This window comes from Ornithodoros turicata, chromosome 4 (assembly GCF_037126465.1).
Source record: "Ornithodoros turicata isolate Travis chromosome 4, ASM3712646v1, whole genome shotgun sequence".
In the NCBI taxonomy this organism is placed as follows: Eukaryota; Metazoa; Arthropoda; class Arachnida; order Ixodida; family Argasidae; genus Ornithodoros; species Ornithodoros turicata.
In genome coordinates, this window is record NC_088204.1 from 31,014,906 (window position 1) to 31,030,908 (window position 16,003).

At 42.0% G+C, this 16,003-nt stretch overlaps 1 protein-coding gene and 1 long non-coding RNA gene across 2 annotated transcripts in view; one reads left to right on the plus strand and one right to left on the minus strand.

Moving 5' to 3' along the window:
• Positions 1–12,145: 12,145 nt before the first annotated feature.
• LOC135392279 (uncharacterized) lies at positions 12,146–13,195 on the minus strand. Its single transcript, XM_064622996.1, has one exon. It carries the CDS (start codon positions 13,193–13,195, stop codon positions 12,146–12,148), a length of 1,050 nt encoding a protein of 349 aa, XP_064479066.1.
• Positions 13,196–15,428: 2,233 nt separating this feature from the next.
• LOC135392929 (uncharacterized) overlaps positions 15,429–16,003 on the plus strand; it is a 43,706-nt gene continuing 43,131 nt past the window's right edge. Inside the window, exon 1 of the long non-coding RNA XR_010422312.1 lies at positions 15,429–15,617. This is a non-coding gene — a long non-coding RNA (uncharacterized LOC135392929). The remainder of the gene's footprint in view (positions 15,618–16,003) is intronic.

Consider the following 16,003-nt stretch of genomic DNA (forward strand, 5'->3'; position numbering starts at 1 on the left):
CTACCTTCACCCTGATAATTTTCAAGGTTGCGCGCTAACTCGCTAATCATTTCATTTAGCGCAACCATTATATCCGCGAGACTATGAATTTCTCGCGACACGGCACTTAGAAAAGCAAAGTGGCTGCTCATCGAATCGCCAACTTGCTTCACCATCAATACTTTCACGCGCATATAAAATTTAAAAGGTATGGGGTGCTGTTGTAATATAGAAACTATATCGTGCTGGTAATGTACCAGGTATTCGAATGGATCCTCGACAAAGTCGTCATACGGTGACGCCAACAGGATATAACGTCCAAGGTACCCTTCAAAGGCCGCAGCGGATTCAAAGAATGGAAAGTATGGTACGCTAACACCAGGATGAGCCCCCGAAACGTGTTCCGCGAGATCGTTCACAACAGGCTCCGGATTTTGCACGGCATCTGCCGGCGTATTGTCATCAAAAAACCCATCCATCAAAACCTGATCAAATTCTAAACCCCACTCTTCATCAAACAAAGCAGGATCTAAATTTGGAACGTTAGCTTCGTCCTCCATACGACGAATTACCTCCTCAACGCAATCGTGCCCACAGATTCCACAGCGAGGCACTAGAACAGGTATTCCATAAATTAAAATAGGAATAATATGCAAGAAGCAGACTTACTATTCAAAGATTTCGACAGCAGCACAAATGAAACAACCAGGGCAGTAGGACCTGCTGGGGAAAAACAAGCCATCGGCCAGTATTTTATAGTAAGTGTGGGCGGACTCGAAAATTGTGTATAGAAAATCGATAACCAATGGCATACCATAGATAACCAATAGGCATCCTTTCCATCGCATTCTCTCTATTGTCAACAATAGAAACAGACGTGTGCTATTCACTCTCCCTGGAGGACTGTGAGTTTACGGCTTTCTTATCTTATTCCACTTACTCTAAGGAGATTTTTTGTTTTAGATTACGAGTGCCTCCTGACAGGCGATTTGCCCATTGTTCAAACATTGAAGACACCACCCAGACGCTTCTTTATTCAAAATGGTGACCATCTGAGAAGATGTCGCTGCGGTGGATTGATTTCAACAAAATCATCAGAGTGGCTAGATCGTAATATCAGGCCATGTCTTGGTTGCCACCCCAACTCGGAATCAGCATGAACTCGGCTGAGAGATTTCAATTGACTATGCAGTGGATGATGTACAAGGACCTTTTGAAATTAAACTCGTACTTGAACTGCAACGGACCTGAGAGTGACTTCAAACTCATATTGCGAAGTTTACCGTATCAACTCAGAACAGGACGTGGACAACTAAGGAAGAGACTGCAAAAGTTTGTCGCTGTGAAATGTGACTTGTTAAGACGCTATCGCGATGATGAACAGATTTCACCGGCCCTTATAAATGCCGGTTTGAGAAGACCAATCCTTCGGAATTATTACATTCAACATTCGCACTACATCGTCCAGCGAAAGGAAGACGGTTCTCGCAAGATAGTGAGCCTGGAGGATTATCTTAAAAGAGCTTGTACATTGAACAAATAAAAAAAAAATTTAAACGAGGTATTCCTCTTCAGTCATTTTTATTATCTTGAGATCGTTATGTACAAGGTTATTGTCAAATAATGACATAATGCTTTTGAGTGAATAATTCTTGCAAAGACGGGAAGCAAATACGGAAACAAAGAGACCGCAGTGGGAGCTGTAGAGACTCTGTATACACTTGTCACAATATTCGTCAACAGGTAGATCTAGCAATTCTTCTTCAATTGGTGGTAGACCAAAGCTGTCCACATAGATGAATCTATCATTGCGATCCATCATGTACAACAACCAATGCTCTCCCGGGCCGTCCTGTGGATGCGTATTAATGACAATGAAACCTTCTTCTTGAAGTGGCGAAACTCTGTCGACAGCGTAGGTTCGTCGATACATTCTCACAGTTTGAGGATTCATTGAAAACAATAATTCAAGGTCTAGAACGTCCATGATTTAATCCAAGTGAACTGCAAGGTCGGCATTGACGGTCAATATCTTGGGGCTCTCACTTATAAGTATAATCGATACCGCTTGAGGCAATGGTTTTGTAAATTTAAGTTCAATTCTACAATTTCCCTTACGTATGGGATTAAAATAACCACCCACGGACTCGTCGGCACTGAGGTTCCAATGCAATATGAACGGATTAGTTTTATAATTCTGATAACGTAGCCTGACGCTTCTATCATTCAGTTGAGATAAGAATTCATAATAGCTCCCTCTGCATAGATCATTGTCCCAATCGTACGAGAGTTGTTTTCTATGTCCGTCAATCGTTAGCGTTACTGAACTCACATTGAAATGTTCAAAATTGAATGGACTCAACTTGAAGTCACCCTGATAGGCCTCTGTTCGTGTCATAACCATTGAGATTCGATCTGGAATGCGGTCAGTGTATAGATTATCAAAAACTCCATCCACTGAGCCGGCAGTTAATGTCTTAATTTTGCTCTCTAAACCTCGCATAGTATAGCATGCTGGATGCTTCTTTAATATAGACTGGTGAGAGAGGAAAGTTGAATTAGTGACTTTGACTTTACGTAATGACAATACTGCATTGTGTATCTTGATTTGATGTTGGTGTGTTTCTCCTGGACCAGTCAATAAGCGATGCGTATCGCTAGCGTGCAGGCGAATACCCTGACATCCAATCCTGGTAATAATAGCTTAATGTGATCTGTCAAATCTGTATTAACACGCATGACAACTTCGAATAGTTTACCACCACTTGTTCTAGATATGAGTGCTTTAGCAACTTTGGAATTTGGATCATTTGCAGCATATTCACCTGAACCATAAATATACAAACCACAATCATCTACTGTTTTCTGAAGATGAGTATTCGTGTGCAGCAAAGTGTCAAACATACATCGATAGGAATTCAGACAATTTGATGATACTAATCGCTGATTGATATATACGTTAATATATTTAAACATTGCGGCTCCCAAGTTATTCACAGGGAATACAACATCATTGACTACGCCATCCGCAGTTCTTGTATATGGATCACTTCAATCACTTCTCAATATCTGCATAGTTAGCTTAATGTACATGCTAGAAACATCAAGATAGAGGCCTGAAAGATTGCTTATATTTCATTCAATTGTAGATTCGCCACCGGTAATTGTCGATATAGAGTAGAACAATTGATTCTCACGTGATTCTATAGAGATTTGAGTTGGCGGGATTTGAAATAGCTCACACTCTCCCTTCAAAACCAGTTCGGACTGGGCGTGGACTACATTGACCAGTGACATGTTTGCGACTGAATACAAGTATCATCCTCTCCTTTGTTTTATTTTTTCAGGGCTTGCCAGACCACTTATATGACTCTTATTTCCGCTTTTCGCGAAGGCTTCGTATTATCTCCCAGGCAGTGAACCCCAATGCGATTGTAAAAGTCGATGACAGTGTGTCGCAAACGCTTTGACTTATCCCGCCGCGGTCAGTTATCTTCCCTTATTTCCCGTTTTGCCATATCTTGCCACCCACTGCAAGCCTTGGACGGCTCCTTTTTCCTAGTTAAACAATGGACAGCCACATTGTCGAAAATATTTGTTCCATGTCGCGAACGGCCTGCCGCAATCAGTTATATTGCCTTATTTCCCATTTTGCCATATCTTGGCCGCCATTGCAAGCCTTGGACAGCTCCTTTTTCCTAGTCAAACAATGGACAGCTGCATTGACGAAAATATTTATTCACCACTCCAATCGGGTTGCTTGTCAAAGACATCTTTTCTTCTTCTCCGTCTGCCGCCTCCGGCGAAATCTTTTAAGACTTGTGCTTTAAGCTCAGATGCACTGTTCTAATAGCTTCTTTCAAATGTTGTCCATCTGATAATTTCCGTGCGAGATTTTTTGCAGCATTCATTGCGGTCTTAGTAACATATGGTTGTGCTCGGCGCAGGAGTGGTAATGCAAACTTGCGCAATGATTTAAAGAATCCACTACCCCTTTGGAACATTGGTCCTGAGTACAGCGTAAGGCCGCCAAATCCATTCCCATAGTGGATTTCTGGGATTTCTTTAAGAAACATGTCTAAAGTGTAGAGCTAAAGCTGTTTTGCCTGGACCTTTGAAGTGGAGAGGTCGACCAGAGTCGTCACACAACTTAATTGAAATGAAATTTATTTCATTATGCAATAGCTTAAAATATTGTATGTTTTGGAATGCATAATGAACGATATTGTCTTCCTTTGCAGAGTATGGGACTAATTTTAATATTGGAAACTTCTTTGCACCTAAATGCGATGATTCGATAATGTCACAATAAACTATAAAATGATGGAATAAGGGTGTAAGCCTGAGGTGCGTGTTTCTAATTGTACTGCTCGCAAAAGTTGTAAGTGGTGCAAACCCCAACATATTAGAGAGGTATTCTGATAGATGAATGGTAACACCGTCAATTGGATTGATAGTGCAGAGCTTTCTCTCGTTACTATATGTGAGTAGAGCTTTGCCCTCTAATTGATTGTTGATTGTATGTAGCAGTAATTTCGGAGTTTCATAACGATCTGGTGGAATAGTTATTCTTTTTGTAACAAGTACTTCTTTCTCTATAATCAAGTCATATGTGCGTTCAAATGGATCTCCATAGTAGTAGGCTGTATCATCTTTTATATTAAAATTATTCAATCTGAGGAGATTCTTGAGCTGTTCTAGAATAGCAAAGAGACTGTGTAATGATTGTGACAATCTATAACTATCCTTTTGGAATGTTACACTTGCTTCAATTTTGTGCGTTCCAAAAAAACGATTTAATGTGGTCTTGATAGAACAACCTGGAATGAATGCGATCAAGCCAGTTGAAGTAAGAATAGAAATTTCTTCTAGTATGCATAGCTGCGAAGCGATTTCCTCTCCAATGAATGTGTCCTGACGAGGCACCTTAGAACCTATTATAGTATTGCCTTGAATGGATGACACTCCAATAGCCTCTTGCAAGTTTTCATCTATAAATTTAATTGACCGAATAGAATGTGGCAAATTGAATACATATCTCCCGTCAATATAATTGACAGAACTGTTCAAGTCTTCGAAAAGCTCTAGAAGGGCCATTTCAATAGTTTTTTTAACGACGATAGTCTCGCGAACCTCTGCAAAGTCTTTGTAATCAATCTGTATGACACTGTCATCACTCCGTGGTATATTATAGAAAAGATTGCAAATGGCTAGTTCTTCTAATCCAACTTCATACTTTCCACTCAGTTTTAGGGGCGCATTCAAAGCAACTGTAAAATTGTCCAGTGTATTTGATGGATATAATTCAGTACAATCATTGGATAGGAGGTACATATAAAACTCAGAGCCTGGCAACATCTTGCACTGGAACCCACGAATTAAATGAATCGTCATAACCAGCCCACTTCACTTTATGATGAGTGACTCCATCAATTTTCTTACTGGATATAATTTTTTCACTTGGATATGGGTCATCAGCCTCTTTAATAATGCGCTGCAATTCGTTTGCATAATATGTGCCCTCTTCTTCTACACCATCTGGGCCTGCAATGTAAAAGACAGGGGGATCTGTTTTCTTATACCTCGAAATTGTATAGATTATGTGAGACCAGTGTCCCGTGTACCCCTTGTCAAAGATTGATCGATTTAATAGAACACGCACTTGCTGGCCAATTTTGAACGTCATCATCTTTTTTACTGTTTAGTCTATTGAAGAGTTCAACTTCGTTGCTTTCATTCACTTCATTCGGTGCCATTTTAATAGTTCTATGGTAAGAATTGTTATAATCTTTGGAAGAATTTTAAGATATTTGTGATGTCCTTTACTACGGAAATATCGGAACAGGCGACCTTTAATTGTTCGGATTGCGCGTTCAGCTAAAAACGGTTTGAGTCCTGTCCTAGTGTGATACATTAAGATGCCATGACGCTTACACCAAGCCTGCACAACTTTGTTGAAGAACTCACGCCCCTGATCTACATGGATTAGTCGGGATTTTTCCCCTCTATTTCGATATAGCTTCATAAATCCTTTCTTCACGTGTTCACCTCGCTTGGTCTGGAGAGGTGTGGCCATGACTTGCCTTGACAAACAGTCTATCACAAGCAGTATGTAGGAGAATCCTTTATTGTATTTCTTGTATTGAATGAATGAAATGAGGTCTGCTTGGTGAAGATCATTCAGGTGTAGTGAGATGACTTTCCTTCTTTTAAATCTGCGTCTTGCATCTTTGTGGAGAGTATAGACATCGTCGCGTTGTAATTCTTGTAGTGCTTCTTTCCTTGTGATTTTCCGTGCCTTTTGATAACGTTTGACCCCTCCGAGCCCACCATCAGGTGACCTGTAGCTCATTCTTCTTCTGAGAAATATTCTTCGTCCGAAGATGAAAGCAACTTTGTTCTTTGCGGCGACTTGTAGGTCTCCCACAATATTTTCTTCTTTGATTTTCTTTTCTGTCTGATTTTATGCGATGGTAGAAGTTTTGACACCTTTACAAACCAAGCGGGCCTCACTCGACTATGACCGGAGAGGTATAATACCAATTCCATTATACTGGAGCCTTGAATGGCTTTGCCGTTATGAATGATTTCTCCTTTTTCGTTCCATGACAAACTCCTTGGTAGCGTTGACACTATTAGTCTTACTTTTTAATATTTATTTCATCTGGTAGAGAATCATAATCGAATTTTCTACTAATGCTTTCCGTCATTTGTAGTGGTTTTATTATCGGCGTGGTTTTATTATCAATTGATTTTTTATGGTGTAGTACATAGCTGTTAGCATACGTTTTACCTTTACGTCTTCACTTTCATTAGATTCCAAAATAGTGTTCACTGAGTTTAATACCTTGATTTTTGTTGCCACTTTCGAACACCGGCTACTTTAGCTATAGCCCGCCCTGCTACACCACCTGATATACTGGTCAAACCTGTTAGTAACAGTGGGAGTAATGGAGCCAAACCTCCTCGTTGGCGATATAGAAACTTTTGTAGTTTTGTTGGCGATTTGTGCAATGTTTTATATGCAATGTATCGAATGGTGGCTTTATATTTCTTTAAACCTTTGTATAGTTTTGGTGAAAGTTTAACATTACCATTCAATATATTCTTGCAAACTTCGGAAAGAGCTTCAATGCTGTGTGAAGGAGCCTCCCTCAAAATGTTTTCCCGTTCTTTTGGAGTACAAGTTGCAAGCACTTTAAGGAAAGTTAAATGATGATGTAGACTTTTCATTTTGGTATGAAAACAAATTGTGACTCGAGCTTGGTTATACCCATTCGCAATCTTTTATCAGACTGTGTAAATGGATGTAGGTCAATCACTAGATAACCAAACGGTTTCTCTGTTGCCTGTTCGAATGCATTCATGAAGTATGGTAACTGCGATTTCCCATAGATTTGACGTCCTAGAAGTTCGAGTTGCGCTCAAGACCTTAAATTATTGAATAATATTATATATGTACTGTTGTGTGATAGGGTGCGATAGTTTACATCGTTATGGAATAAGTACTGACAGAGAAAAATAATTGATGCATTCTTGTGATGTGATGCTCGCGTATAGAGATGAACCATATCCTGCATAACATTCTTTTCAGTCATGAGATCGTCAACTATAATCAGTGTTGGTATGTTCTCATCCCATGTCTTTGGTAATTCTTTACTAAATGTAATTTTAGTGAATTCATTCTGCCAGCTAGCATCATATTTACTGACATAAAATATTTGTTCGGGGACTACTGTGAATACTGATAAGTTTCTCAGGATGTTACGAACTAGGTAAGTTTTTCCTGACACGGAAGGTCCACATATAATAATTCGCGCCGGATGGATGAAAGAAAACGGTCTTATGTCCGACATTGTGTTGCAGAGGTAGAAAAGAAACTGAAAATAAGACGACTTGAAAACTAGATTTATTACCATGTAGTGCTCGCCCAACCATCGATTTGATCAAATTGACTTTTCGCCGACTGTCGTTTGAGTGCGAGGAGACGTTCGTGTGACAAAACACGCCTGATAGCGTCAGCTTTCGCCTTCATAAATTTCTTGTTTCAGTCGCCATTTCTTCTCTTCGGTTGACTCAACCTCCTCCTCCTCCTGTTCCTTTCCAATACATTGGCGAAGGAGCTTCCACATAATTATTTTTGGGAGTGAGAAAGTTGATGGTTTGGGGAACGAATAGGAAAAATGATGATGATGATGATGATGATGATTAGTGTTTTAATGGCGCAGCAGCAACGGAGGCTATAATGCGTCAAAACATTGTTAAAATTTCACTAGTTAAAAATGGAATGATAAGCTTAAAACCAGTACATGATACAAATTAGCTCAAGTACTGTGTTTTCAGAAAATATCGTTAAAATTACAAGACGTTTAAAAAACCAAGGTCTCTAATAAAGTTATAGACTCTACTAAACGGTAAAAGAGCGTCATCACCCAGCAGTAGGGCTGGGTGGAGTGGTAGGTGATTTCTATAAAACTCCTGGAAGTGACGATGGCGAAGAGGTTCATACAACGCACAAGAAATAAGGATGTGTACAACAGAAATGGGTTCCCCACAATGCGTGCACTCGGGTGGCTCCTCTCTGTGAAGAAGAAAACTATGGGTGAGGTGAGTGTGGCCAAGTCTTAGCCGTGTACGGGTTACTTCATGTGCTCTCTTTTCCAAGCTCTGTATAGGGTGTCCTATGTTATTTTTAACCAGGTGAAGTTTATTGTGTATCTGTGTGTCCCAATATTCCTGCCATATTTTGTTTATCGTCCTCTTGAGATGGGGCTTCAAGTCCTGAAAAGGTACATCAGACGGCGTCACATCAGCAGAGAGCGCAGCAGCGGCTGCTTTGTCGGCAAGCTCGTTGCCTGCTATCCCTCAGTGGCTAGGCACCCAACAGATGATAAGAGGAAGACCTCTGTTTACGATCCTGCTGGCTATGTACTGAGCTCGCTGCACGAGGTGGTTCTTCTGGGGTTGGATATTACATATGGATTCTAAAGCACTAAGAGAATCTGTGTATATATGACAGATGATTCAATGTTACTTTCTAAAATGAAGTTCAGTGCTAAAATGATGGCATAAACCTCAGCGGTGAAGATGGACGTGATGCTCTTTAAGCGGTGCATCCTACTACATGAGCCGGATACTATGGCACAGGAGACACCTGTGCTTGTTTTGGACCCATCTGTATAAATTTCAGTGTGGTTCCGAAAACTACTCTTCAGGTGCTCAAATTCCTGTTGTAGCACTAAGGAAGGGGTCACATGTTTTTTGTACTTTGTAAGGTAGCAGTTATATTTTAGCTGTGGTTGCCATGGAGGTACCCTCGGACTGTTTTCTGCGATCATATAACTGTAAGCAGTAAAGCCATAGAGTTGAATCTCATCTGATATTCGCATGCTAAAGGGAGGGATAACTGCTGGTTAGTTTAGGAAGAGTTGCGTAAAACGTGTGTTCTTAATGCAAGATAAAGAAGGATGTTCGGAGTAACCTCTTATCCTTAGTGCATACAGAGTCCCAAGAAAGAAACAACGTTTTGCTAAGGACCACTCGTTTGCTTCCACATACAGACTTTCAACAGGTGATGTACGGAAAGCCCCCAGCACGAGTCGCAGTCCCTGGTGATGAACCGGATTCAGAGCCCTCAGCACAGATTGGCGTGCAGACCCGTACACAAGGCATCCATAATCTAGTCGTGATCGGACTATACATGTGTACACGCGGTATTGTGTTTCGCGATCTGCACCCCAAGATCTGTGTGAGAGGATTTTAAGGATATTTACAGATTTCAAGCATTTCACTTTTAGGTTCTTTATGTGGGCTGCAAAGGTGAGCTTTGTATCGAAAATAACACCAAGGAATTTGTGTTCTGACTGGACTGCCAGTTCGCATCCATTTATGCTTAGCTTGGGCTCCGGGAATAACCCTCTTACCCTAGAAAATGGTACACAGACTGTCTTTGCAGCTGAAAACTTAAACCCATTTTGAGACGACCATTTGGCCAGCTTGTTAATAGTGAGCTGGATTTGCCTCTCACACATGGCCAAGTTCGTAGACGAATATGCTATCTGGAGATCATCTACATACAAAGAGTACATAATTGAGGGTGGAATCGCATTGGCAATAGAGTTCATTTTGATAATAAAAAGTGTAACACTGAGTACTGATCCTTGTGGCACACCATTTTCCTGTATGAAGAAACGAGAGAGTGATGTGTCCGGCTGTACCCTGAAAGCCCTTCCCTGAAGGAAATTAGAAATGCAGTGAAACAGACGCCCACGTATTCCAAAATCGTGCAGATCCCGGATGATGCCATACCGCCACGCCGTATCGTAGGCCTTTTCTAGATCAAAAAAGACCGACCAACAGTGCTGTTTTCTTACAAATGCTTCCCGGATGATAGTTTCTAGACGGACGAGATGGTCGAGTGTAGAACATCCGACTCGAAAACCACACTGATACTTAGTAAGACACTGATTTTCTTCTAGATAATAGACAAGGCGGTTATTTACCATCCGCTCAAACGTTTTGCCGAGGCAACTCGTGAGAGCTATAGGCCTGTAACTGCTTGGGTTAGATACGTCTTTTCCTGGTTTTAAAAAAGGAAGAATTGTAGCTAGTTTCCAGCGAGAAGGAAGCTGCCCTTCTTTCCAAACTAGGCTAAAGAAATGGAGAAGGCATTTTCGTGCTTCAGCTGACAGGTGCCTTAGAATCGAGTATGTGATGCGATCCGATCCTGGGGCCGTCTTTCGATGGCAAGGCCCTGAGAAGCTCAGTCATATTAATAGACGTATTATATGCGAAATGTTCACCATGACCTGCAGATATACTCTTCTTTTCAGCAGATGTTTTCACCTTCAAGAATTCCTTAGTGTAATGTTCAGAACTGGAATCGCTCTGAAAGTGTTCGCCCAGGACGTTGGCTTGGTCTTCCAAAGTGTCACAGGGAGACCCATTGATTTGCAGAAGAGGGGTAGAAAAGTTACAATAGTCGCCTTTAATATTTCTCAGCCTCTCCCAAACTTTCTTTGAGGGTGTATTTGATGTCAATGACGAGACAAAGCCTCTCCATGATTCTTTTTGAGCATGCCTCCGTGTCCATCTCGCTTTCGCCCGTGCTTTCTTGAAGTTAAGTAAATTCTGTGCAGGGGGGTACCTACGAAAGGTACCCCATGTTCGATTTTGTTCTTTTCGTGTTTTGTCACAGTCGCTCGTCCACCAAGGCTTGGAGCGCTTGTGGATGCGACCAGATGTTTGTGGAATGGACTCAATAGCTGCCTCTATGATTGTGGTTGTAATAAAGTCATTAGCCTGGTTGACATCCATATCAAATAAAGACCCCGATCGAAGTGTGGCTTTCTCTTGAAAGAGGTTCCAATCAGCTAAGGATAGTTTCCACCGTGGTGATCGTGTAGTCACAGTGTCTGGTGTATTGTTTAACCTTAGGACTAAAGGGAAGTGATCACTTCCTCGAGGGTTGTCTTCTACTGTCCAGTCTATGTCCTGGAACAGAGATGGACTGCAGAAAGAGAGGTCAATTGCTGAAAAGGGCTGTGTGGCACTAGTTACGTAGGTTGCAGCTCCTGTGTTGAGCATGCAAATCGACCTTTTAAGCAAAATCCTTTCTACCATCTTCCCCCGTCTATCGATCTTTCGACTGCCCCATAAAAAGTTATGGGCATTGAAATCTCCAAGTATAAGATATGGTGACGGCAGTTCATCCAGTAAATTTTCCAGTTGTTTTTGATCTACCGCCACCGATGGAGGTAAATACAAAGAGCAAACTGTTAATACCCTATGAAGACAAATTTGAACAGCAACTGCTTCAAGACCTGTTTTCAGTGGAAGGTGGTTCGTAGGAACAGAATTTCGTGTGAGGACTGCAACACCGCCAGATGTACGTGTTGCATCTAAACGATCCTTTCGGAAGAGGTTCCACCGCCTGAGTGTGTGCGTCTGTTGGGGGTGCAGGTAAGTTTCTTGTAGTGCGACACAGAATGCATCATACCTGTCCGAAAGATCGTTGACGTCATCCAGATTTGTGAAAAGCCCTCGACAATTCCACAGTACGATAGCCATAATGAAGAAACTAAGAGGAATATATACAAAACGTGTCTGCATTATGGAGAAAAGTGTACTGTTCAAGCAAAGTTTCCTTATTTTTTCTTTGGGGGCATTATATGGGCTGTCTCGGAGTTTTCTTCCGAGCAGCTGCGAGTTCCGTAGGCGATATATCGGGGAGTGAGCCACTCCCCGAAATACTGCTCTTAGGTTTCCTTTGAGATTGTGAGCTCGCACTCGCAAAAGAGCCTTGCGAGCTCGTGTCGTCATCGCATTCCATGGAGCTGGCCTCCACGGGTTGCGATGACGAAGGTGGCGTCTGTGAAAATGACGCCACGGAAGAGGATTGCGAAACTGTAGTTACTGTTACGGGAGGTGGTGTTTGAGAAAGAGGTGTATGTGTTTCTTCGCTTTGTGTTGACTTTTCTGTCTGTGTTGCACATGAAATCATCCTTGGTTTTTCCTTAACAACAGATGAAAAGGATTTCTGGAACTGGAAAGGAGATGCCTTCTTCCTGGCTTCTGGATAACTTAGTTTCTGTGTGACTTTGATGTGCATGACCTCTTTCTCAAACTTCCACTTTGGGCAAGATCTAGAATAAGAATAGTGGTCACCTGCACAGTTGACGCAGTGATCCGGTCCTCTGCACTCCTTGGAGTTGTGCTCCTGCTTGCTGCAGCGAGCACAGCATGCAGATCCTCTGCAAGTATCAGAAGGATGGCCAAAGCGGTTACACTTGAAGCATCTAAGTGGATTAGGGATATATGGCCGCACCTCTGCGGTCAGATACCCTACCTTCAGCCTTTCTGGTAAAGTCGGACAGTCGAACGTGAGGATTGTGTTGCGCGTCGTTATATACTCGTTGTTTTTCCGGATTTTTATTTTCCTGACATCAATCACTTTTTGGCTTTTTAGATTTTCCAGTATCTCTTCTGATGGAACGTCAATGAGTTCCGCTAGTGACACGACACCACGGCAGGTATTAAGGGTCCTACGCAAGGTTGCTGATATTTTGATCCCGTGCATCTCCTGTGTGGTCAGTATACGCTCGCAGTCGGCTTCAGAAGTGCATTGCAGCAGTAGGTCACCTGATCTAAGGCGCTTGATTTCTTTCACGTTCTTTGACAAAGATGCCACCGCCTTTTCGATGAAGAACGGTGACATTTTCCCGAGTGGAGTGCTTTTTTCAGTCTCTGTGTCCACACTGCTTACAACAATGTATTTGGTTTGAAAGGCGTCAAACGCCTGTTTGAAAACTTCGGTCCGCGGGCGCTTTCCGCCCGCGATCGAGGAAGGAATAGAATTTTTACCCATGTAAGGTTTAAGTAAACAAATGTTCCAGATGGTCACCCACACTTCACATTCATACATGTGGGAAGATCCCGGAGTTTTGAAGAAAACCCATCGGCCGTTGCTTGACCAAGGCCACGACCGTCACCGTTCAAGGTTTCTACCCTTCACCTTAAATCCCCTCGGCACGGTACGGTTAACACCTTGGGACTGGGGTCCGTGGTGGCGCCGCTCACCAAACATCAGCGTACGCTGATGCCCCCTGCGGGGGAATAGGAAAATGAGGAGCTGACCTTGTTCCACATGTAATAAACGGAATCGAGTGGAGAGGAGGTTGTATGATAATGAGGGTTGAGCACATTTAAAGTGAAAGTTCCTTCCTGTCAGCACTTCAAAGGTGTCGGACGAGAGTGGTAAGTTTTTGCTTTGCAATGTTGTTGTTTTTTCCTCATGAATATTGTCTTTTCTCAGTGTTCAGCACAAGCCCCCTGTTTTTCTTTGAGAACGGTAAGGAGTTATAATGATTATGAAAAAAAGTGTTCAAATGTTATTCCTTGTTTCAGATCATGAATCACGTCCACCGAGATGTATGTAATAAAACTGTTTAATTTTTACTTTAATATATGACAGACGATTTTGCTGGAGCTACCGATTGGTCTTGTATGTACTAACATATGATTAAGTTTAGTTATTACTAATTGCATGTATCTTTTTAGCAACTAGAGAAGAACGAGCACATCACCAGGAATGTGAGTAAAAGTTACAGGATACGATTATGATAATAAATGAGATTCTCTTTCAGATCGTTGGGGTCCACCACTGCCACAGTGTATGTATTATTGGAGTTGATATTATTGATGCTATAACGTCATGGTGATGATATTGAATTGTATATTTTCTAGATTATCCCATATGGTCACAGTATTGTATGTATTATTGAAAATAGAATATGATATTAAATGAGATTCTCTTTCAGACGCTTGGGGTCCACCAGCATCATGTATGTACTAGTGGAGTTGATATTATTGTTGCTATAATGGCAACGTGAAGATGAAATGTATGTTTTCCAGATTATCCTGTGTGGCCACAATATTGTATGTATTATTCAGTGCGAATATAGTGTCATATAAAGATGAATCATCTTTCAGGTCGCTGGTGTGGGGGTCTGTAAGTGATCAATTGGTAAGCAGTTTGACGAATGTTGATTTTATGTTTTCTTTCAGAGTCTAGGGACTGGATATAATAAATTTTGTATATTATCACCATGTACTGTCTTGTGTTTTTGTTTCTTCTATTACAGGTCGTGAATGTTTTTCGGCTGGGTTTTTCTCCTTCACCTGATTGGCATCACAATTGGCAGAATTCCCAGCACAACTGGCAACTTGATTGGCATTGCAATTGGCATTAATAAATATATTTTGACTCGTACTTTTCGTGTATGACCCTTCTTTGCATGTCTCTGCATATTATAACCGCGTTGACTAGCCTCCGCACACGCGCCGCGCGGGGAAGAAAACGCGCAGGGACGCGCCGCGCTGGGAAAAATACGCGCAGGGCCCAGGGGACCAGGTTTCTAAGTGGACCCCCTGTAGTTTCTCACAAGTCGTATACTACTCATGGGGTACAGCCCAGCATTTTTTGTGAACTCTTGGTGCACACACATGGCACTTTTCCCAATCTAGTCGAGTGTTGTGTTTTTAGTGAGGCAACAATAGAAGGAGAATACGTGAACCACAATGTTTGGAGAAGGAGGGCTGTGAAGCGGGTCTTGTATCCTACATCGTGCTGTCCAACCGCTTCTAGGCACTTCTTCCTACTCTCATACACTTTCGCGTACACACACATTCATACAGTCATCCTTTTGGCCGGGTATAGTCATCATACGCATATTCCTACATACGTGCATATCCAGTTCCTGTATTAGTCATCACACGTCATATATGTCATAAGTTACTTGGATTTGACCTGGCCTTAGTCCCTATCATTACTGCACAGACATAGACATAGACAAACATCTTTCGCCCCTTTTGTCCTGGCCAATCTCCCTTAGTGGCTCACGGCCATCATCTCATTGGTAGAAGAAGAAGAAGAAGGAGGAGAAGACGACGAAAGACTGAAGAAGGCTGTTCGTATCGTTCCATGTGAACAGCAGCAAAGCTGAATATGTCGTCCCCTACTTCGACGGAATGGGTTCCAGCAAGAACGAGCCACAGTGCCAGCTCCGTTGGGCCCCAGTGTCGCATTTGCTTTCAAGGATGTTTCAAAGAATCTCTATGCCAAACGTGTCACTGCAAAGGTAAATTACTCTGATGTCACTTAGGGATTGGAGAAGCGTTTTTTTCTTCTGTCTTCCAGTGTAGTTCTGTGCCACAATCACTGGGTTTTAAGAATTAGTGGAAGTGTTTGAAAGGTAAATATGGTACACAACTGAATGATGGTCATATAGCGATGTACTATCTTCAGACGCTGCGTTCCAGAAAGTCGTCACAAATTGTCATCCTTCCAACAATCACTTCCAAAACGAGGCCTAAATTACATGAGGTCCGCGGTAAATCTGCGTCAAGCGAATGTCGTAGCGTTGTGTAGTCGTGCTTTAACGATGTTTTGTTTATTTTTATACTCTTTATCGACACTGGACGTCGTCCTCACGACGACGCCTGTAAACAGGAACCCGGCACAGCG

Coding starts and splice junctions, on each gene's coding strand:
- LOC135392279 (XM_064622996.1), bottom strand. CDS start 13,195: ATGTCACCGTTCTTCATCGAAAAGGCGGTGGCATCTTTGTCAAAGAAC.